The sequence below is a fragment of the Spea bombifrons genome, chromosome 2 (genome assembly GCF_027358695.1).
Source record: "Spea bombifrons isolate aSpeBom1 chromosome 2, aSpeBom1.2.pri, whole genome shotgun sequence".
Lineage (NCBI taxonomy): Eukaryota > Metazoa > Chordata > Amphibia > Anura > Pelobatidae > Spea > Spea bombifrons.
Window position 1 is genome coordinate 140,400,219 of NC_071088.1, and position 21,797 is coordinate 140,422,015.

The window sequence follows — 21,797 nt, forward strand, 5'->3', positions numbered from 1 at the left end:
ACACAATCATACATCGGGGGGCTGCATCCACTCAAATATCTCCAACGACAGCAGAACTTAAGGCCATCTTTGTGCAGAAGGTGGGGGGGGGCTAGGCTTGTGAGCTTACAATCTAGCCTTTAACACGAGCCCAAAGACAAGTCACTGCACGACACGGCACTCGGGAAAGAGACAGACGTTCCGATCTGATGGACAGAGACGAGCCCCGCATTCTATGTCAGATCTAGAACTGGAACCTAGAACCTCACGCCTGGCGCAACGCATACAATTGCACTTTGTTGCAGCTTTCCCGGTGGGGGGGCCCTAGGCGCACACCACGGACTGCACTAGATCGTATACTATCTCAGATCTAGAACGTCACATCTAGAACACACACGGCTGAAGCTCGAGACGCCGGACATGTCACAGAACGTTCCGCGGAGAACCCGACGCGGCTCACGGGATTCTCGCAGTGAAAGAAAACGCCGGAAGCGTTTTTTTTGGCAAAATGTGCGAAACTATCGGGGAGGAAAAACGCCTGAAACGCCCCACTTTAGACTTCGGTTTTTGGTTTAGAGGGAGGAGAAGCCACGTCGGGCTCCTGTTTAACTTAACAGCTCTGTACAAAAAATACCCTCGGCTTTCATGAACATCGTTATACTTAAAGCGACACTCGGGGGCCAAACGGCGACGCCGGGCCCTAAAAATACACAAAGCGGAAGGAGTGCGAGGGTCCCGCGGGCGACTCGCCCCGATCCCAAATAACTGTACAGGGGGCCGGCGTGGAGGCCGCGCACTCACTACTCCCACAAACATAAAAAACGAGGCATCGGGGACCCGCCGGCCGCGGCGTTACTGGCCCCCCACGGTCAGTTCTCTTAAGTAGGACTGCGTGAGGCCGCGCAGCTCCTCCAGAGCGTAGTCCTCGGGCATCGGCAGCCGTCCGATGTGGGGGGCTAGGAGCCGCAGCGGGACGCGGGGGGTGTCGGGGGCTTCGTCAGACATGGAGTCCGGCGCATGTTGGAGGCGAAGGACGACTCGCAGGATGTTGGCGACGCATTTCGCCATTTCTGTAAAACAAGAGTTTGATATAATCAGCGTCCCACTCAACTCCATTTTACAATACAGCGGGGGAGGGGAGAGAAGAGGAGGCCGGGAGAGAGAAGAGGAGGCGAGGAGCCTAGGAGAGGAGAGAAGAGGAGGCGAGGAGCCGAGGAGAGGAGGCGAGAAGGCTGGGAGAGGAGGCAAGGAGTCTGGGAGAGGAGAGAAGAGGAGGCTGGGAGAGGAGAGGAGGCCGGGAGAGGAGAGGAGGCCGGGAGAGAAGAGAAGGGAAGAGGAGGCAAGAGGAGGCCGGGAGAGGAGAGGAGGATGGGAGAGGAGAGGAGGCCGGGAGAGGAGAGGAGAGGAGGCCGGGAGAGGAGAGGAGAGGAGGCCGGGAGAGGAGAGGAGGCCGGGAGAGGAGAGGAGAGGAGGCCAGGAGAGGAGAGGAGAGGAGGAGAGGAGGCCAGGAGAGGAGAGGAGAGAAGGGAAGAGGAGGCCGGGAGAGGAGACGAGAGGAGAGGAGGCCGGGAGAGAAGAGGAGGGAAGAGGAGGCCGGGAGAGGAGAGAAGGGAAGAGGAGGCCGGGAGAGGAGAGAGGGGAAGAGGAGGCCGGGAGAGGAGAGAAGAGGCCGGGAGAGAAGAGGAGGCCAGGAGAGGAGAGAAGGGAAGAGGAGGCCCGGGAGAGGAGAGAAGGGAAGAGGAGGCCGGGAGAGGAGAGAAGGGAAGAGGAGGCGAGGCCGGGAGAGGAGAGAGGGGAAGAGGAGACGAGGCCGGGAGAGGAGAGAGGGGAAGAGGAGACGAGGCCGGGAGAGGAGAGAAGAGAACAGGAGAGGACAGAAGGGAAGAGGAGGCCGGGAGAGGAGAGGAGGCCGGGAGAGGAGAGAAGGGAAGAGGAGGCCGGGAGAGAAGGGAAGAGGAGGCCGGGAGAGGAGAGAAGGGAAGAGGAGGCCGGGAGAGGAGAGAAGGGAAGAGGAGGCCGGGAGAGGAGAGAAGGGAAGAGGAGGCCGGGAGAGGAGAGAAGGGAAGAGGAGGCCGGGAGAGGAGAGAAGGGAAGAGGAGGAGGGAAGGACGGGAGAGGAGAGGAGGGAGAGCACTCACCGGACTGGGCTAGGCAGTCTCTGGCGTTGTGACACTGGATCTGCTCCACGCGGTTACACAGAGACGTCACTTTGGTGTGGAGTCTCTCCAACTCGCACCCCGAGCACTCCACCTGAAAAACACGCGGGGCAGGAAGCAGCGTTTCACGATCTTGCCCGGCACAGAAGCTACAGAAAGATCCGCAGCCCAGTACTGGTGGCCTCCAGAGAGCCAAACGGAGCACCAGGGAAAAAAAAAAAAAAAAAAAAGGGAGGAAAAATAAAGGCATTACCTGCTGGATCTGGTGGAGCATCTCGACGACGCTGATGTAGTCCAGGTAGACCTGTCCGGCCGTGTCCCAGCCCTGGATGTGCCTGCAGTGCTCCGGCAGAGCGAGGACGTCCAGGAAGCGCCGCAGATAAGCGTAATCCTCGTTCACAATGGCGTCTGCGCGCAAACAGAGACGCGTCATACAACAAGAGACCCGAGCGCTGCCAGCCGATGCCTGGAACCAGCACGGCGTAATACAATCACAGCTTAACTTTATGAGAGGGTGGGAGATAAGTGGAGCAGACTCCCAGCAGAGGTGGCAGAGGGTAATACAGCAAGGGGATTAAACATGCATGGGATAGACATACGGCTCCTGAATCTAAGACGAGACCAGCGACCGGTTAAGGTTTGAGTCTTTACAGACTAGCCGGGAGCCGGATGGGGCCGGCAGGTTATTACCCGAGGCCAGGTATCTGGTGACGAGCTGGTGGCAGTGGTTCCAGTGGCCGGCCTCCAGCAGGTACAGGGCTTCTCTGTGTCGGTCGCCCTGGCGTTTGGCGCGGACGGCTTTGGCCTCGTGGATCCAGGCTGCCGGGACGGCGAGCTTCGTGACGAGGAACGCCTCCTTCGCCAGCGACTCCGCCGTCTGCCGCAGTCCGCAGTGCCGGGTGATGAGCTCGCGGACCGCCGACTCCCGCACGCTGCAAACAGACGGGGAGAGGGTGAGAAACTGGCACCGTGGCAACGGGCGGGCTGTAACCATGGAAACTCCACTCACTCAGCCTTAGCGATATGCAGCAAAACAAACACCGCCCACTCCCAGAGGCCGACGCTCTCCAGCTGGGCGGCGTAGCTGGCGTGCAGCAGCCCTTGGCCCTCCTCGGACAGGTGGGTGTATCTCAGCGCCTGCATGACCATCCACAGGTGCCAGCTGAGGCGGTAATCCAGGGGGTCGGAGGTCACACTCTTGGGGTCGAGGAGCTGACACAAGTCATAGTGCCTGGAAGAGACGAGACGCACCACGTGACGCGGCCCCGCAGCATGCATGAGCAACACGAGTCTTAAACAAATATTTGGGGGGCCATTGGGGCCGGTTTCGGGGGCCTACCGCTCGCTGTAGAGCTTCAGGAGATGGAAGCAGACGTCCCGCTGCAGGGAAGCAGAGCCGGCAGGCAGCAGCTCGTCGTTGAGGCCGACCTCGGCGTCCTCCAGGTATGGGGGAAGAGGGTAACAGGCGTACGGCACGCCGTCCTCCGCTCCCTGCAAAACAGGCCGTCGGGGAGAATGAAGCTGCCGGCCCCCGCGGTATACACCCCGCCCCCCCCAATCCGGTACCGAGCACCCTCACCTGGAACGCGGCCTCATACATGGCGAGCGCCTGGGCCACGGAGGCTGTCGGCGGCAGCATGTACCAGAGGTGTACGGCCAGCGCGCGCTTCCAGTCCAGCTGCGCGCAGACGTTTACACTCTTCTTATCCGACGAGCGCCACACCTGCCGGGAGAGAGAGGAGCCGTCAGCACACGGGGCGCGCGGCGGCGGGCCGAGCGAGGGCCAATCCCTGCGGACTCACCGGGTTGCCGGACAGCAGGCTGAAGACGCGAAGCCTCTCCTCGCCGATGAAGCCGTCCACGTGCAGCTTGTGCCAGTCCACCAGCTGTAGGGCCACGAGGTCGCGCACGGGCCGGCTGCCGATCAGCTGAGACAGCAGCATGGAGAGCCTGTGATCGCCTAATGACAACACTTTCAATGAGATGCACGCGGGGCGACATGCGGTGCCACGCACAGACCGGCACGCGGTGCCACGCACAGACCGGCAAGAGACTCACCCGCTTTCTGCGCCAGCCGGCACGCCTCGCTGATCCGCCCGCCCGTCAAATAACTGAAGACGGCCTCGATGTGACGGTCGCCGCCGTACAGAGACACCTCCTCCTGGATGCGGGGCGCCGCGGTGCGAGACAGCCAGCGGGAGAAGGCTTTCCTCCGCTCCAGACCGCGCACGTACTCGCTGGGCTCCTCCAGGCCGGCCCCCAGCTCCTTCAGCCGGCCCCACAGGGCTTCGCACAGGGTCCACGTCAGGGCCCACTGCTTGACCACAGCTGGAAAGAGAAAAGTATCAGCCATGGGAGCAGGAGACCCCTGAACGGGCATTTAAAAGAGACGGAGGAGGAGGTGAACCCCACGGCGAGAAGGTTCAGCATCCAACTCGCACATGCGAGTCCTGGACCATCTGCTTGCTGGTTGACCTATACATTATCCAGGGCCAGCTGGAGGAGAAATCACCCCCCCCCCCAATCTGTAAAAAGCAAGGCTCTACTCACATTCCTGCTCCTCCGGGGAGTCCTTGCACGCCTCCGTCACCCAGCCGGCGTAGTCATGGATGGCGGCGACCCCGGGGTTGGGCTCTATCCGGGGACACGGCTCGGAGGTCACCACGGTGCTGTTCTTTAGCTCGATCTCCAGGGGCGTCAGGTACCACTGCTGGGCTTCGGATTTCTGCTCCAGACTCAGCTGCTCTGCATGAACTTTAAACGGGGATTCTGCGAGCCTTCGGGGGAGAGGAGAGAGAGAGGACGGGCACGTGAGAGAGAAGAGAGAGAGAGGACGGGCGCGTGAAAGAGAGAGAGAGAGAGAGAGAGGATGGGCGCGTGAGAGAGAAGAGAGCGAGAGAGACAGGACGGGCGCGTGAGAGAGAGAGAGAGGCGCGTGAGAGAGAAGAGAGCAAGAGAGAGAGGAGGAGAGGCGCGTGAGAGAGAAGAGAGCGAGAGAGAGAGAGGGAGGAGAGGCGCGTGAGAGAGAAGAGAGCGAGAGAGAGAGGAGGAGAGGCGCGTGAGAAGAGAGCAAGAGAGAGAGGAGGAGAGGCGCGTGAGAGAAGAGAGCGAGAGAGAACAGGCGCGTGAGAGAAGAGAGCGAGAGGGGAAGGGTGCGTGAGAGAAGAGAGCGAGAGAGAGAAGGACAGATGCGTGAGAGGAGAATGAGCCACGTGAATGAAGCGATCCGAGTCAGCGCCGCAACACTTTGGGGGCTCCGAGGTGCCGCCGTCAGAATGAATTTGTAGAAACACAGATCGGCCCTCGTCAGGCATACGGCTCATGAATTTAAGACAAGACCAACCACTGCTTCCTCACTTTATTAACCTCTACCACGACCGCTGGGAGGCGGTTCCGTTTATCCACCACCCTCTGAGTACAGCGAGAGACTCCCGTTTTCAGCAGCGACTTACGATTTGGCGGCGGCGGGTTTGGGCAGGAAGCCGTAGTCCATGGCGTCCGGGCCCCGCTGATAGTCCTCCGCGCCAGACCCGCTCAGGACGTCTCCGCTGTGAACCAGGGTCCAGTTGGGGCCCCAGCCGACTCTGAACGACCTGCCCATGAAGAGCGCCACGTCGATGAGCAGCTTGCCGCGGCCGCCCGTCACCGACCGCTCCAGGGGCACGAGGCCGCGCTGCCTGCGGGTGCCCACCGTGCGGAGCTGCAGCTCCGGGGCAGGACTGGGCATCACGAAGACGGAAGAGAGGGGCCCCGGCGCAGACCACGGAGCCTGAACGGGGGCCGAGGGAGCGGAGCGCGGGCTCCTGAGAGCCGAAGGGTCGGCGGGTTTGAGAAAGGCCCCCGAGAACCTGGAATTAAGGAGCCCCCCGGCTGCAGGACAGAAAAAAAAAAAACTCATTTCCCTGCACGCGGTCACAACCTTCCCGCAATACCCGCCAAGCGGCTCGCAGCTCACCAGACTTTGTCTGCCCTTTGGCTGAGGAGACACGCGGGGAGCGGCCCTCCCGGGAGACGTCCATCGCAGGAGAGAAAGAGCGGAAGCCGGAGACCACGTCCCCATCTTCATCCTCCATCAGGAGAGACGCCTTCATCACCTGGAGAGACAGACAGGCAGCCGTCAGGAGAGAGAGAGAGAGAGAGAGAGACAGACAGGCAGCCGTCAGGAGAGAGAGAGAGAGAGAGACAGACAGGCAGCCGTCAGGAGAGAGAGAGAGAGAGACAGGCAGCCGTCAGGAGAGAGAGAGAGAGAGACACAGACAGGCAGCCGTCAGGAGAGAGAGAGAGAGAGACAGACAGCCGTCAGGGGAGAGAGAGAGAGACAGGCAGCCGTCAGGAGAGAGAGAGAGACAGACAGGCAGCCGTCAGGAGAGAGAGAGAGACAGACAGGCAGCCGTCAGGAGAGAGAGAGAGACAGACAGGCAGCCGTCAGGAGAGAGAGAGAGACAGACAGGCAGCCGTCAGGAGAGAGAGAGAGACAGACAGCCGTCAGGAGAGAGAGACAGACAGGCAGCAGTCAGGAGAGAGAGAGACAGACAGGCAGCCGTCATAGAACCGAGCTGCTGGCACTCTAATGCCCGGTACCGGAGACGCTAAGAAGGAAGAAGCTCCAGCTCTGCGGGCCTAGTGCTTAAAACCACTTTAACCCTCTAACTCCCAGCACCAGACATGCAGCCAGTGAAGGAGTGTCAGCTCCTCAGCCCGGGACACCCGGGGGGCGCCGGTGCTGTACCTGCAGGGCGTGGGGGTTTATCCCCAGGCTGGACGCGATGTGGCTGGACGCAGACAGCGGCTCCTGCTCTTCCGGGGGGTCTCGGGGCTCCGCGGCGGAGTCGAGCAGCGGCTCCTGAGTGATGTCCGCCATGTCGCTGTCCAACTCCAGCACTCGTCCCAGCTGCTCCACCTCGGCGGCCTGCCAATGGGAAGAGGCCGACGATTACATACACGGGAACATGCGCGGGGGAAACGGGAAGAGGCCGACGGTTACATAAACGGGAACATGCGCGGGGGAGCAACGGGAAGAGGCAGACGGTTACATACGCGGGGACAATGAGCCACGATCAGTCTGCACAGAGACACTAAACCTGATTCACAGAGCGCGGGGATTCTATACGGCTCGCTGCTATAGATGGCCATTGCTCACCCCCCCCAGCAAACTCAATTACCCCAGCGACAGACACAAAGCCCCCGTGAGTCCCTCAATGGGTTAAACCGTTCGGACGGTCGGGTAATGTCACAGCCAATAAAAGAATGTTATGTTTACATCAACCCCCCACCCTCTGGGTCTCCGTGCAAATAGCCCACCGCCCCCTCCCTCCCTCTGGGTCTCCGTGCAAATAGCCCACCGCCCCCTCCCTCTGGGTCTCCGTGCAAATAGCCCACCGCCCCCTCCCTCCCTCCGGGTCTCCGTGCAAATAGCCCACCGCCCCCTCCCTCCCTCTGGGTCTCCGTGCAAATAGCCCACCGCCCCCTCCCTCCCTCCGGGTCTCCGTGCAAATAGCCCACCGCCCCCTCCCTCCCACTGGGTCTCCATGCAAATAGCCCACCGCCCCCTCCCTCTGGGTCTCCGTGCAAATAGCCCACCGCCCCCTCCCTCCGAGTCTCCGTACAAATAGCCCACCGCCCCCTCCCTCGAGTCTCCGTGCAAATAGCCCACCGGCCCCTCCCTCCCTGCCTCTGGGTCTCCATGCAAATAGCCCACTGCCCCCTGCCTCCGGGTCTCCGTGCAAATAGCCCATCGGCCCCCCCTCCCTGCCTCTGGGTCTCTGTGCAAATAGCCCACCGCCGCCTCCCCCTGGTGCTCTGTTCAGATAGCCCACAGCCCACCACGCCTGCCCTCTGGGGTTCCGTGCAAATAGCCTGATAGGTTAAACAGTTCAGACGGTCGGGTAATGTCCCAGCCAATAAAAGAATGTTATGTTTATTTCACCCTGGGACAATGGCGCGGAAACCCGAAGGTAACCAGAAGCCGCTGAGTGGAGAAGAAATGGCAGTCACAGAAAGACCACCATACTAAGGGGGGGGCACAAAATGCCACACGTCAACCCACCCCTCCCTCCGGGGCTCCGTGCAAACAGAAACCACCCCCACCCACTGGGGCCCCGTGTGAATACATTATCCAAGGGGCCGAGTCGCTGATTTAACTATACATTATACAGGGTGGAACAATGAGAAATAGGCAGGGAGTAGAGCAGCACCGTTTAATATAACAAATAAAATCATTTAAAACAAAAATCAAACTGTAATACAAGATATAAAAAGCCGCACGCCGTAGATATACGTCACCGGGGAGTAACGCTTCATAATCTGGGGGGGGTGACAGTATCTGCCCTCACTCCGTGTAGCGGGACAGTCACAGCCTGGACTAACCGGGGCAACAGAGTCCAGAGCCTGGCCACAGGGTCCTAAAAATGGCTGCGTACCGGATCTAAGAAACCCCCGCTTAGCAGCTAAAAGATGGGGTGGGGGTAATTGGGGATAAGAGGCATTTCTGGAGCAGTCACCGACTGCACATTCAGTCTTTAGACCAATATGCGCAACGCCAGCGCCCCCCCCCCCCACGCTGCTCCCCATTCTGAGCCATACCACCAGCAGCTGGGGGGGGTTAGACAGTTGGTTTGGTCCTTCACGGCTTCACTACCTGGGGTGGCGGAGGGGTGAGCTCCCCGTTCAGGGCCGTCTGCTGGAGGGGTTGCCTCTGGCCGGGCGGGGGAGGGAGCGGGGCAGATTTGAGTTTCTTGGCCTCGGCCGCCTGCTCGTCGTCTTCCTCGTCGGAGTCTTGGAGTCCGTACTTTGAGAAGTGATTAACCTGAGGGGCGAAGGAGAAAGATGAGAGCGGCTCGGACTGACCAAGGGGGCGTATTCACCAAATCAAAGCCTCATTAACCCCCCAGCCATTAACCCTTTAACTCTGAAAGGGGCCGTTTGCAGTAGCTGCGGTTAGGCCCCGTCAGATTCCATGCGCGACGGCCGTACCTTGAAGACCCAGGAGCCCGTCTCGGGCCGATACTCCTTGAACTGCGCGCCCTGCCTGTGAGACGCCGTCTCCAGCTTGCTCTTGTAGTTCATCTCCGCCAGGCGCTCGGGGCTCTTAATCAGAGAGCGGCTGCTTTTATCTATGGGCCAAACTTCATCCAGCGTCACCTCGGCTCGCCTGGGGCCACACGGGGAGGAAAAACATTTTATCAGGATATTAACAGACGCAGAGAAAGAAGATTTTAATACAGCGAGTTCTTTCCTGAAAGAATCAAACCTTAATCTGATTCAGGAGCCGTATGTCCACCCCATGCATGCTTAATCCCTCACTGTATTACCCTCTACCACTTCTGCTGGGAGGCTGCTCCACTTATCTACCACCCTCTCAGTATCCCGGTCCGAGTCACCCCCCCTGGGCAGAGGTCGTAGGATTACCTGTTCAGGTCCTGGCCCACCGGCGGCTTCTTGTGGTCGTCCGTGTACACGATCACCTCCTTCCTGCGGATGTGAACGATTTCATCGAGGTTCAGGTTGGCCACATTTATCCTGCCTTCGAAGAAAATCGATCCGTATCCTGGGGGGAGAAACATCGGGACGCGTGAAAGCGGAAGGGCCACCGGCACACAGACGGGCTCTCCGCGCGAATATAACCGGGAGGACTGCATCGGGACGCGGGTCCCTCCAGAAGACTCACAGGCGGTCAGACACTGTACCCGGGGGTCCCGCACGGCCGCCTTCACGTCGCTCCCTTACAGCGTCTCTTCTCTTATTCTGCCCAAGAACCCAGCGTCACGTGATTTTATGTCATGTCACATGACTCCGCTGGGTTCCTGGGCGGAAAAAGAAAGACGCTGTGAGGGAGCGACGCGAAGGCAGCCGTGCGGGATTCCCGGGAAATCTGCAATTCAGGTAAGGGGGAGTTTGCATGAACGAGTAAGCGTGAATGAGTATATGAATGAGTATATGAATGAGTATATGAATGAGTATATGAATGACGTTGGCGGGCAGGATTTGACACGTTGCGGGAGCGGGATTAAGAAAAAAGTCCCGCGCAGGGCTCTAATATAACCTCCCTGCCCTATACACAGTAATATACCCCCCCCCCAACGCTGTATACAGTAATATCTGGTTCTCTCATTTTGCTCCAATAAACTCCCTTTATCTGCAGCCCTGGAGCAGTCGCCGTCAGTCATGTGATATTTTGGGGGACTTTCCCGGCTCAAACCCCACACTGAGCTGATGCTTTATGGCGATGCTAATGAAGTCCATTCCTCCGTAGGCTCTCATTAGTTCATTCTATCACCCCCACAGGCAGTATGATAAATCGGGGGCTTAGTAGATCGGGGCTCAGATAACAGAGCGAGAATCATACAAACTGATAGAAGACGTAACATGGAGTTGGCGTGATGATATCCGGCTGACACGCGTGATAAACACCCACCTTTGCGTCCAACCGTAAAACCATCAACAAAACAGTCTCCGTTCTCGTCCACCATGTTGGCCAGCTCCTCCATGGACGGGATGGTGTAGTAGCCGGCTCTGGCGAGGACGATGCCTAAAAAATATATATAAAAGGGGTCAGATGTCATCTACCTACAGGAGGGGCCACAAACCAGCTCGGCCCCAACTCCCGACACGACGAGCCACGCGGCCCAGGCTGGTGGCCGTTACCTGCGGGATGCGGAGGGGCTTCGGTCACGATCTCCCCGTCTCGGTCGTCATGTAGAGACTCCTCATTGAACGAGGTGTCCGTTAGGCTGCCTTCCAGGCCGTTCCGCTGCGAGCTGCGCATGTTCAGTGCCACGATGGTGTCGTCCATGTGGTTGACGTGCTTGTTTTCCTGGCCCTGAGGCAACGGCTTGGAGAACGGAGCTGGGTAGAAGCCGGTCACCTCCTCCTCGTTCTCTCCGTCTTCTTCCAATCTGTGGCTATTACTGCTTCTGAAGAAACATATCCATACATGTACCAGTATATACACACACACACACACACACACACTATATCCATACATGTACCAATTTAACCATACATGTACACACATACACAATATATCCATACGTGTACACGTATTCCCATACATGTACCAATATAACCATACTGTGTATATACACACACGTACCAATATAACCACACATGTGTATTTATACACACACACACAAATATACCCATACATGTACACACACATATCCATACATGCACCAATACACGTGTATATACACACACACACACACACACACTAATACACCCATACATGTATACACAAACTTACTCTGAGCTCTCTGCATACCCAGTATGCCATTTCCAAGATGGCGGCTCCCTCCCGCTATGATGTCACCGCACAACTAACCTGCTTCCCGTTTAAGACTCTTTGGCCGGTCAGCAGAGACGAGGTAATGAAACCAACGACTCGGGGTAACCGCCGTATAAACCAAGCCGGGATCTAACGTGCGCCCCCCACCCCCCGGATATTTTGGCTTTGTTAATCAGGTGACCTCATTAACCCCGTAGTATTTCCATTATGATTTTTTTTAGCCGGCCTCTTGCGTCGGGAAGCTGTGTGAGCGTTCTGCGGGTAGCGCGTTCGGGACAGGCGGGAGTCCGGCCCGGGATACAGGAAGCTTTTGCCCTCGCCTGGGGCCTCTTACTTAACGCCGTCACTCTGCTGTTATTTTTACTCTAATAGTCGCTACGGTAACGATGATACATTGCTGCAGATTATCGCTGCTGCGGCTACCGTATTACGCTTGTAATTAACCCTTTACTCGCCGTACGGTACCTGTTGCTGATGGGTTTAGTAACTGGGTAGATGGGGGGGTAGATGCCTTTAAGGCGAAAAGCCCTTATTTTGAGGACAGAAGCCAACGTTTCCTGGGGGGGGGGGCATTTAAACAGCTGACAAGCGAATGAAGACGGAGAGAACGCTGAAACAAACACTGACGGCTCCCTATTCCTTCATCTAACCGGAAGACACTTTATTGGAAGACGAAGGCTCCCCCGGCACGGCACGTATGACGCGGCGTCCTGTGACTCAGGCCACGCGGCGGCGTTTCACGCACCTTTCCCCGTTCTCGGAGTAAGCGGACGGAGAGCCCAGCGCGTCGCTCTCTTTACTCGCCGGGAAGTAAAGGCTGTTGTTCAGACTCTTCAGGACCAGCTTCTTGATGCTCTTCCTGCGAGTGAAAGAGAGGGAGTGTGAGTGAGAGGGGATGCATCAGACGCCGTTATTGGGGGAAACGAGTGATAAAGGTGGTCACCGCGGTGCTAATATATATATATATATATATATATATATATATATATATATATATATATATATATATATATATATATGTAAAATATTTATACGCACTTTGGCATGAAAGCGCCGTTGGAAAGCGAAGGCTCGTCGTCGTCCAGTCCGTCGAAGAGCTGTGTTTTGGCGGTCCCCGACGTCTGCAGGGCTTTGGGGCGCACGCGGGTGGCGGGGCGAGGGGTCAGCTTGTAGTGGCTCGGTGTGAGGAGAGCCTGCTGCGCCGCGGGGTTCGTTGGCTTCAGGCGCTAAGGGAAGAGACGCCGCGTGAGATTTCATCATCCACAAAAAGCTCCCCCCGGAACATTTACCATAACCCCCCCCCCGCCGTTCACGCACTCACCTCTTCTTTCTTCTTAGCGTCAGAAAGGGGGTTCCTGAACAGAGGCGAGTCGCCGTACGGGGAGTACGCGAGGGCCGTCAACTGCTGCTGGAGGAACAGCTGCTGAGCGGCTGCTGCGTTCGGATCCGTCAGGGCTGTGGGACACAAAGAGCTAAACGCTACTAACCGAAACGTCAGCATCTACACCCAAACCAGACAATCGGCCACCCCCGGACCACCCGTGCCGGCACAAGAAGTTTCCGGAAGCGGGGGGGGGTAGGTAAGCGATGGCTCTAGATATATATACACCGCATAGATGGCTGGCAGCACTTACCGACAGGGACCTGAGCGTTCCCAAAGCCGAGGCCTGCGGCCGTACTAAATCCAGCGTTCCCGAACGTGCCGGCTCCGAGGGTCCCGCCGAGCTTTGGCTGGTTGTTTCCGAACAGAGAGGTCTGGCCGGGGTTTAGAGCTGCGAGAAAGTAACCGCTGAGTCTCAAACGCCACAAAGCAGCCCCGACCGACGCGCTTTAAACACGGCTTCGGGACGCCACGCATCAACGCCCCACGAGGCCGGGACGCGGCTATTCTACCCCACATACAAGCCGGGACGCGGCTATTCTACCCCACATACAGGGGGCCGCCAGCACCGAATAACTGTGGGGGGTCCCGATGAAAGCCTATGTCACGGTCTGTTAAGATACACAGCGCTGCGCCATGCGTGACCGTAAGGGGGCAGGGAGTTCATCTACTCATTGACTTACAGAGTCAGCCGAGCGATTCTTACCCGACCCGAATCCTGCGCCGAGCCCCGCGCCGAGCGTCCCCGTGGCGGTTTTATTGAAGAGTCCGCCGCCGGCAGCGTTTGCGCCAAATCCTAAGAGCAGAAACAGAACGTAAAAGTTTAGTGCGACGGAAGCAACAGAGAAGCCTTTAGTAAATACACACGCCTAACACGCTACATACATGCACCTTCCCAGCCAGCTTCTAATAAGCCCCCCCAACAGGCCGTCATATTACCGTCACCCAATGTGTTTAACGGCCCCGAGCCGTGTTACAGACTAAGGCACTAGAGGGTCACACGTAGCAGCGAATGCCCACCATCCCGGCGAATGCCCCTTTCCCTTTGTTTTGTTACGGGGCAGAGCCCTGCGACACTGTGTATACCACAGGCAGCAGACAAAAGCAACACAACAAACACAAGGCAGTCACACAAACAAGTCACGCAGACCGACGAGCCCGGCTGCCATCAACACGCCGACGAGCAGCAACCCGGAACGGGACACAAAAAGCCAGATACGCGCCGGTATGGGGAGCCGAGCCGGTACACATCCCCCCCCCCCATCTGCCCCGCAGACACGTGGTATACACAGTGCGATCGTGAAGCGTTAATCGGGAGGATTTGCTCTCTCTCATATGTACCAAAATTGGAAGTGTTTGTATTGGTTCCTAAAGTCAGGGTTGGTTTGTTACCGAAGAGCCCGCCAGTGTTAGTGCCGAAACCAGGGGCACTGGTCGTGGTGGTCCCAAACGCTGCGGGTTTGTTAAACAGAGTCTGCAAAAGAAGGGGAGGAAAAAAAATATATATTCTGGTTAGGTCTGTCCTAACAGGGTCAAGAACATTACCCCCCCCAGCGGGGAGCCGGAACACAACAGACTACATACCGATCCGCCGACGCCACCAAACGGGGTGGTATTCGCTGCTCCAAACAAGCCGGATCCGGTTCCAAAGGCAGTGCCGGCATTGGTGTTGGTGGTAGTGCCAAAGAGACCACTGGACTGTGTGGCCTGGGTGGTTCCAAAGAGACCCTGAAAGACAAGAGGTACGTGGAGCAGACCAGCGAGTACAGCGCACGGAGACAAACGTCGAACAGGAGACCCCCGAGGTGCGACGGCATGCAGTCTTTGCTCACCATAGGCTGAGCCTGGCCAATAGTGTTGGTGTTCCCGAACGAGAAGCCGGTGCTGGGAGTAGTCGTGGCCTGTCCGAAGGGCTTGTTGAATAAACTGGTAGCCGGCTGACTAGTTGTCTGCCCGAAGAGGCCGCCAGTGCTGGCTCCAAAAGCGCTCGTGTCTGCAAGAGAAACGAAACCTCCGCTGAAGCCTTCGGCATTGGTAGAAAAATGCTTATGTAATCATAAATATTATTGCTGACAGGCGGTAGAAAATATCTAGTCTATGATATATCACGAGCTGCGCCAACATATCTACTAAGAGGCGTGACCTGCTTAAAAAGTAACCAATCAGAATGATGCATGCTATTAGAAGCAGATAAGGGGTTATATAAACCATGTAATCCAAATACGTAATCAGACAACGCTTCGACTTTTGTGTGTTGTGTGCCTTGTCTCGATTATGCACATGATCTAAAAGGAAAAAAACTTTTTCTGAGGAGAATTCGACCATTATTTCAACCAACAGGCATTGAAGTCGCACCGAGAACCTGAAGCGTAACCCCGGCGCTGTATAAAGTAATAGCATACAGATAACGTAGATCGGCATCAACAAGATGACGCAATTCCCCCTTTAACCGCCCAACGCCCGATGATGCCCCCGGGCACATCCAAGAGCGCTTTCTTCACTTCACTCGATGTCAAGACATTCAGCAACAGAAAGAACGGCAGCAGGGGCTCCGTGCGGCCCCCCCAGAGAGGGCCCACAATCGCCACTGCAAGAGGTTTCTCCTCTTGCAAGATGGCGGCACCCTTTAACCCCTTGACTGCCAACGACGGCATGGTGCCGTCGCTAGCACTCTCCTACCTTGATGGGGGTCTGTGGACCCCCATCACCACCTACCCCGGCGATCTGCCCCTCATTTTGAAGGGCATCACTGGGACCACCCGATCCGGCCGGTGACGTCGCGCGTAATGACGCGATGACGTCACCGCGCAACTTTATTGAAAACTGACAATTGTCAGTTTTCACGGTATGGGGGCATGCTGCTTAGATGCCTGTATCTCAGGCATCTGAGCAGCTACAGACCCCCAACATATACCGTTGGAAAGGTAATCGTCTCACCTTTCCAACGGTATAATGCTTGTAAAAATAGAATAAAAAATATTATGTTAAAAAAATAAAAATGCACAAAAAAGTAAAAAAAAATGATTTGGGGGTCTCTAAAGGCAGATAAATAAAGATCAAAATTGCCTAGAGACCCCCAAATAAATTATCTACACAAACTGGTTTAACTTTAAAAAAAAAAAAGTTTAAGTATTCTAGCTAAATGATCACTGTGGTAGCCAATGTTACCACAGTGATCATACAGCTATAAAAAGTCACATTCCCTTTTTAAAAATGGCCGATCATGGGGTTAAATTTAGCCAATGGTAGAGGAAGGCAATTTTTGAAATCCAGATGAACTGCAAAAATCAGCCGTATAGCCTGTAGTACGTAAGTTAACCATATCATCCCTGGAGCCCCTTGCATTTTTACTGCAAAACTTATTTTTGCTGTAAAAGTGATTTTTTTTTCTCCCTTTACGATCATCTCTTTGGGATTGTAAGGGGAAAGAATGGTGTGTGTGCTTCTGTGAGTGAATGTATGGAAAGTATGGTGTGTGCTTCTGTGAGTGAATGGAGATATGAAAAGCGTGTGAATGGTCAGTAATTAGGGTTGAAGCCTTGACGTGGCATTACTGCTCACGTAGGAAGTTAAATTATGGCACAAAAAGTACATATTTTCAAAAACTACACCCCTTGGCGCATCAAATGAGGGGCTGCGTGTGTTTCTAGGACAAACCTGGAGTGCACAAGACACAAATGAACATGTCGCTATGATTAGAAAAAACATTTTCTAGCCAAAGCGACATATTCCATCATTATTTGTGCACTCAACTTTTGACCAAGAAATACATGTAACCCCTCATTTGAAGCTCCAAGGGGTGTAGTTTCTTGAAATGTGTACTTTATGTACCCTAATTTAACTTCCCAGATGTCTAGACCACCTTAACTTCAGATTTGGCAGATTGGAGAATCTTGTTAAAAAATTGTCTTAAAACATTTAGGGGTGATGCCTGCATTTAGACAGCTCTAGGTAGCTGGACAGTTAAATTATGGTACATAAAGTATATATTTTCAGAAACTACACCCCTTGGCGCATCAAATGAGGGGCTGCATGTGTTTCTAGGACAAACCTGGAGTGTGGAAGACATAAATGAACTTGTCGCTTTTAATTTTATTTATTTTTTATTTTTATTTGTGTGATATTCACTTATTTGTTGTGCAAGTCAGATTTGCGATACAAATACAAATAAGACCTCATTTGCTGCGGCTGGGGGTGTAGTTTCTAAAAATATATAGTTTTGTTGGCATATTTTAACATCTCAGGCAGCTAGAGCGGTTTAATTGACGGCAGCCATGCATTAAATTTAAAGATGAATTTTGTGATAGTCTAATAAATTTAACTTTTAGCAATAAAATATTATAAAAACACAGTCTACTGTTCTCAATGTCTGTTTATTTTAGACCGGTTACCTACTACAAATATTTAGCAACACAGCTTTTGATATTAGAGTTTAGAAAAATAACATTACGAACTAGTTTTTATTGAGTCGGAAGTGAAAATTACACTTTTTTCCCATTTTTGGTTGTATTTTGCAAACCTAATGAGACATACACATATAAAAAGGGTATATTTGGAATCTGCTGGGTGTGCTGAAAAAAACAATATATGGTTTGTATAGTTTATTCCCAAGAAATTTACTTGAAACACGTTTAAACGTGAGATGCACCAAAATGCCGAAAACTAGCTTAGCACCAGGGTGTGAAATGGCTTAGCAGCCAAGGGGTTAAAAAAAATAAAAAACAAACAAGTTCTCAAAAGGGTCTCTCCGGACCCTCTGACGAACTCTGGGCTCCCCCTGCAGGTTGGAGAGAGGTACTGCTTTCAACCATGCAAGTCAATGACTTACAAACATTAAGAGTAAAAAGCAAGCACATAAATAGTTAAAATGCTTGGTAACATTTAAAAATTATGCAGCGATGTTACCATCAGGGGAAGCAGAAGTTCCAACAAAACATAAAAAAAAAAAAAAGTTTGACGGGGTAAATGGAATTGGCCGGGTTCAAAGATGTCCCAGAAAGGACATGGGGCAGAAGGACCAGATGTCAGCGTTCCAAGCTGAAAAATACACACTTCATAAACAACCCGAGAAACCCACGCAAATATGGTTTGGATGGGGTAGATTGCATTGGCCGGCCCCAAAGACGTCCCAAATAGGACACGAGGGCTGAATAACTGAATTTGGAGAAAAAAAAAAAAAAAAAAAAAAAAGAGGAGTTCTGAAAAAAACCATTGGGTATTTCTAAAATCAGGACAAATATTAGAATCTATTTAGGAGGGGTTGGATCGCTTGCAGTCGAGTTAAAGATGTTTAAAATAAACAATTTTCACCATATTTTATTACGGTAAATTAGATGTCAAAAAATGGTTAAGGGGTTAATGACTGTTAATGTGCGGTGGGCGCCGCTGCATCGTATATTTCTAGGATTAGCCACATCTAGTCCACGCAGCAGACGCTCGGGTGCCGCGCACGCAGGCCGCGTTATAAGACTTACTTGTGCCAAATCCGGCTTTGTTTCCACCAAACGAGAAGTTGGTGTTGGAAGTTGAGCCAAACAGCCCGGTGGATGCGCTCGAAGTGGCTGTGGAGGCTCCGAACAATCCTGTCCCTGCTGCGGCCCCAACAGGATTCTGGGGGCCCTTGCGGTTGGCCTGGTAATCTTCTAAACGCAGCTCCTGGGGGGGGGGAGAAAAAAAATTAAATTTTTCATCAAAATGCCAGCGGTCGGAGCCAAAACACAAAACTCCAGAGAAAGTCGGCTTGATTAGAAAACCGGAGGGCAAATTGCATGAGTTGTCCGCCCGGCGTGGGGTAAAACCCCGCGAAGCGAGGAGGGGGACGCACCTCCAGGGACTTGCTCTCGTATTCTTTCATGGCCGTGATGCACTGATGCTTCGTGCTGATGCTGGTTGTGACGCCTCCTTTGGCCACGTTGTCTGTACTCGCAGGGGGCTGAACGACAAAGAACAGGTAAATGCGTTATACCAAAGCATGAAAAGGACCAAAAACACACAGAATTAAACCAAAAACAGAACTCCATCACTTATATAGAATTCCGAGAATTAAAAGACTGCTCTTTACCCCAACGGGGGGGTTAGGAGCGCTGCAGTCCCTCTGATTCCGCCCCAGGGGACACACTACAGACGTTCTAGGCGATATTCGCGGCTCTTTGCCGGGACTGGCTTACTGTACAAAAACCTGAACTCCTAGAGATCTAAAAGGATAGCTTTATCGGGTGCGTTTATTAAGTTTTCCAGCTTTCAGCCAGGGTTCGGCGACGACACTATCTGCCCGGATTCCTGCAGCCCCCGGACCTTCACTTACGTTGAACTTTATGGTGGTCCCTGTCGGGGGGGTAAAAGTTGTGCCGCCAAAGAGCGAGCTGGACGCCCCACCAAACGGATTGGAGGTGGTGTTCGTGTTCCCGAAGAGACCGCCAGCGCTTGTGCTTGTTCCAAAATCTGCAGGCGAGGGGTAAAACAAAATAAAACAATCGCTATTAATCCGGAACAGAAGTCTGACACCAAAAAACCAACGCGCTGCCGAGACCACCTTCTGCCGCGGGGCACAGGCCGGTCATTTACACCGTCAGCTGCCCGGCAGCCACCGTCTCCTACAGGGAACCTTGACAGAGGCGAGCTGCAAGCCGGCCTCGACAGGGAGCCCCGCGGCACAGAAGCACCGCGCCGGGAGCCCCGCGGCACAGAAGCACCGCCGCATGTCATAGGCACAGAGCGCGCAGGCTGATCAGTATAGAACGGAGGCCTCAGCCACAACGTTGCTACGTACTGCCGAAGGTGGCGGGCTTTGTCTGGCCAAAGGCATTGTTCTGCGTGGAGAAGAGGCCTCCGCTGGCGTTCGTCGTCCCAAACAAGCTGTTGGTCGTGCCGGCTGATGTGCCGAAGCCGAAGCCGGTGCTCGTGGAGGAGGTCGCAGGCTGGTTGAAGGTAGTTGACCCGAAGAGACCGCCTTACAAGAGAAAGGGGGGGGGGATTTGAAACGAGACATGACCCGGGGGCTCAGGAAGAGGGCCACACACACATGTACATATAACACGCAGCACACACGTAAATATACATGCATACAACACATCCGCTCGGATACGTGAAAGGCTGTGTGTACAGTTATATAATATATATATTATATAATACACACACGGCATGTTGAGTTGGGTGCTAGTCCGGTGATACCTGGTTTAGCCTGTGTGGCCCCAAAAAGGCCACCGCTATTTGTGTTCGTGCCAAAAGCTGACGTTCCGAATCCAGTGGCCGGCGTGGTGCCAAAGCCTGTGGTCGCTGAAAGAAAAAAAAAAAAATATACAGCGTTTTAACGAAGACATCGCCGGCTGCCACGCGAGGTAACGTGTATATTAGACCGTGGGCTGCCTCCTGACATCACGGAATGTGACACATCACAGGCACCTCGCGATCTGGAAGTGTGACCCCCCCCCCAACTGGGAAATGAGCCGTTAAGCCACCAGCTGCACTCACTTTGGCCAAAAGTAGACGTGGCTCCGAAAGCGCTGGTCCCCCCGCCGAACGGCGTCCCGAACGACTTATTAAACATCTTCCCCAAACGGCCAAGTCTTCATATAACTGAAAGAGAGAATATTAGAGTAACTGCGGTGTCAGTCAGTACATGCCAACTGCCCCAATACCCACAGGGTGCCCAACACCAACTGCCCCAATACCCACCCCCTCGCCAAGTGCCAGTCAGTACACGCCAACTGCCCCAATACCCACCCCCTCATGGAGTGCAAGTCAGTACACACCAACTGCCCCATTACACACTCCCCTGCCAAGTGCCCGACACCAACTGCCCCAATACCCACCCCAAAACTTTTCAAAACACCCATCACTACCTACCCTGCCATACCCCCTCTACTTATCAGCTCTTATCTACCCCCTCAGACCGCCACTACCTGCTCCCTCATAACCGCACTTCCTAACAGCTGCCACTTCCTACCCCGCCATTCCCAGCCCTCAAAACACCCGTCCGTATCTACCCCGCCAAAACAGCCCCTCCCCCCAAACCCCCTGTCACCACTCCTTACCGGTTACTCACCACGACACTCTGCCAGCCCCTATCCCCCCCATACCAGCCCAGAAGAGGTTACAACCAACTACCCCCACCGTATACACGCCAACCTGTCACCGACCGCCAGTCACGTGTAACCACCCCCAAACATTCCGTGCCGGCCCGTCGGATAGAGACCGCGCCGTTTCCAAAACTACCGAACAATTCTGCCTATGAAACCCAGCCACAAGGCCCCGGCCTGCTCGCCCCGCTGCCCAACTCATCCTCATCCCCTCAAATGCCTTACCGTTAATCGTGCTCGGTGCAGGCCGCAGGCGGACAGCCGACTGCGTCCTTAATCAATATGGCGCCCCTAGCAAGCGCGTTACATCCTGTGGATACGCCTCTGCCTTGAAATAGCGATCACCGAGTGGCCACTGCAGCAGTCAATCAAAAAATGGGAGGAGACCGTTGCGTTCCAAATACGTAAACAAGGGGGGCGGAGCCTTGAGCCTGCTACACTTTTATTGGCTCCCGCCCTGTGAACCGCACGTCATTAGTTGATTGTGAGACGAGAAAAGACACCGTGGAAACGGTCACCTAGCAACAGGTTCACGTTAGTGACTGTGGCCGGCATGGGTAGGAAGTGACGCAGCCGCTCGAGCCGTTGGATGTAAAATGTTTATATCCGGGAATGTCGCTGAGTGCCGTCCCGGGGCGCGCAGCCAATAAGCTTCCGTAACTCGCAGTTTCCGGCTGGCTTGCGCTTAAGCGTTCCCACTTCCCAGGCACAATTTCATAACTGCCAACAGTCCTGTCTTTGCAAATAGGAGTGGCTGGGGGGACATATTAGTAACAGATGCCTCCTAACCAGCACTAGACGCCAGCAGACTGGTAAGGCAGGGGTCATTTACAAGATTTCCCTCACTCTATTGGCCTATACCACTTCTGCTTGGAAGCTGTTCCACTTATCTACCACACAGCACAGTGTAACACAGGCAA

General features: G+C 54.6%; 1 protein-coding gene across 2 annotated transcripts; it reads right to left on the reverse strand.

The window, feature by feature from the left end:
* Window positions 1–543: 543 nt before the first annotated feature.
* NUP98 (nucleoporin 98 and 96 precursor) lies at window positions 544–21,198 on the reverse strand. 2 transcript variants are annotated; one of them, XM_053456737.1, is made up of 33 exons: window positions 21,103–21,198; window positions 20,270–20,374; window positions 19,970–20,074; window positions 19,569–19,748; window positions 19,104–19,240; window positions 18,624–18,731; window positions 18,274–18,454; window positions 14,632–14,792; window positions 14,384–14,527; window positions 14,192–14,273; window positions 13,506–13,595; window positions 13,053–13,190; window positions 12,740–12,873; window positions 12,457–12,644; window positions 12,164–12,277; window positions 10,779–11,047; window positions 10,549–10,662; window positions 9,543–9,681; window positions 9,108–9,285; window positions 8,773–8,940; window positions 6,865–7,044; window positions 6,091–6,229; window positions 5,588–6,005; window positions 4,686–4,912; window positions 4,194–4,463; window positions 3,938–4,095; window positions 3,715–3,858; window positions 3,475–3,626; window positions 3,145–3,366; window positions 2,826–3,067; window positions 2,389–2,543; window positions 2,118–2,229; window positions 544–1,049 (listed from the first exon to the last, which is right to left on the reverse strand). In XM_053456737.1, the coding sequence occupies exons 2-33, from the start codon at window positions 20,343–20,345 to the stop codon at window positions 832–834; spliced, it is 5,343 nt and encodes a 1,780-aa protein (XP_053312712.1). In that variant the 5' UTR covers window positions 20,346–20,374; window positions 21,103–21,198; the 3' UTR covers window positions 544–831. The 2 variants fall into 2 exon arrangements, with proteins under 2 accessions (XP_053312712.1, XP_053312711.1); XM_053456736.1 differs by having other exon boundaries at window positions 14,141–14,273.
* Between the last annotated feature and the right edge of the window lie 599 nt (window positions 21,199–21,797).

What these genes read in the sequence shown, in the direction of transcription:
- NUP98 (XM_053456736.1), bottom strand. Translation starts at nt 20,345, where the DNA reads ATGTTTAATAAGTCGTTCGGGACGCCGTTCGGCGGGGGGACCAGCGCT. An exon ending in GCCTGCTGTCCGGCAACCCG is followed by an intron (nt 3,859 to 3,937) that starts GTGAGTCCGCAG and finishes CTCTCCCGGCAG; the next exon opens with GTGTGGCGCTCGTCGGATAA. An exon ending in CTGAAGCTCTACAGCGAGCG is followed by an intron (nt 3,367 to 3,474) that starts GTAGGCCCCCGA and finishes CGTCTCTTCCAG; the next exon opens with GCACTATGACTTGTGTCAGC.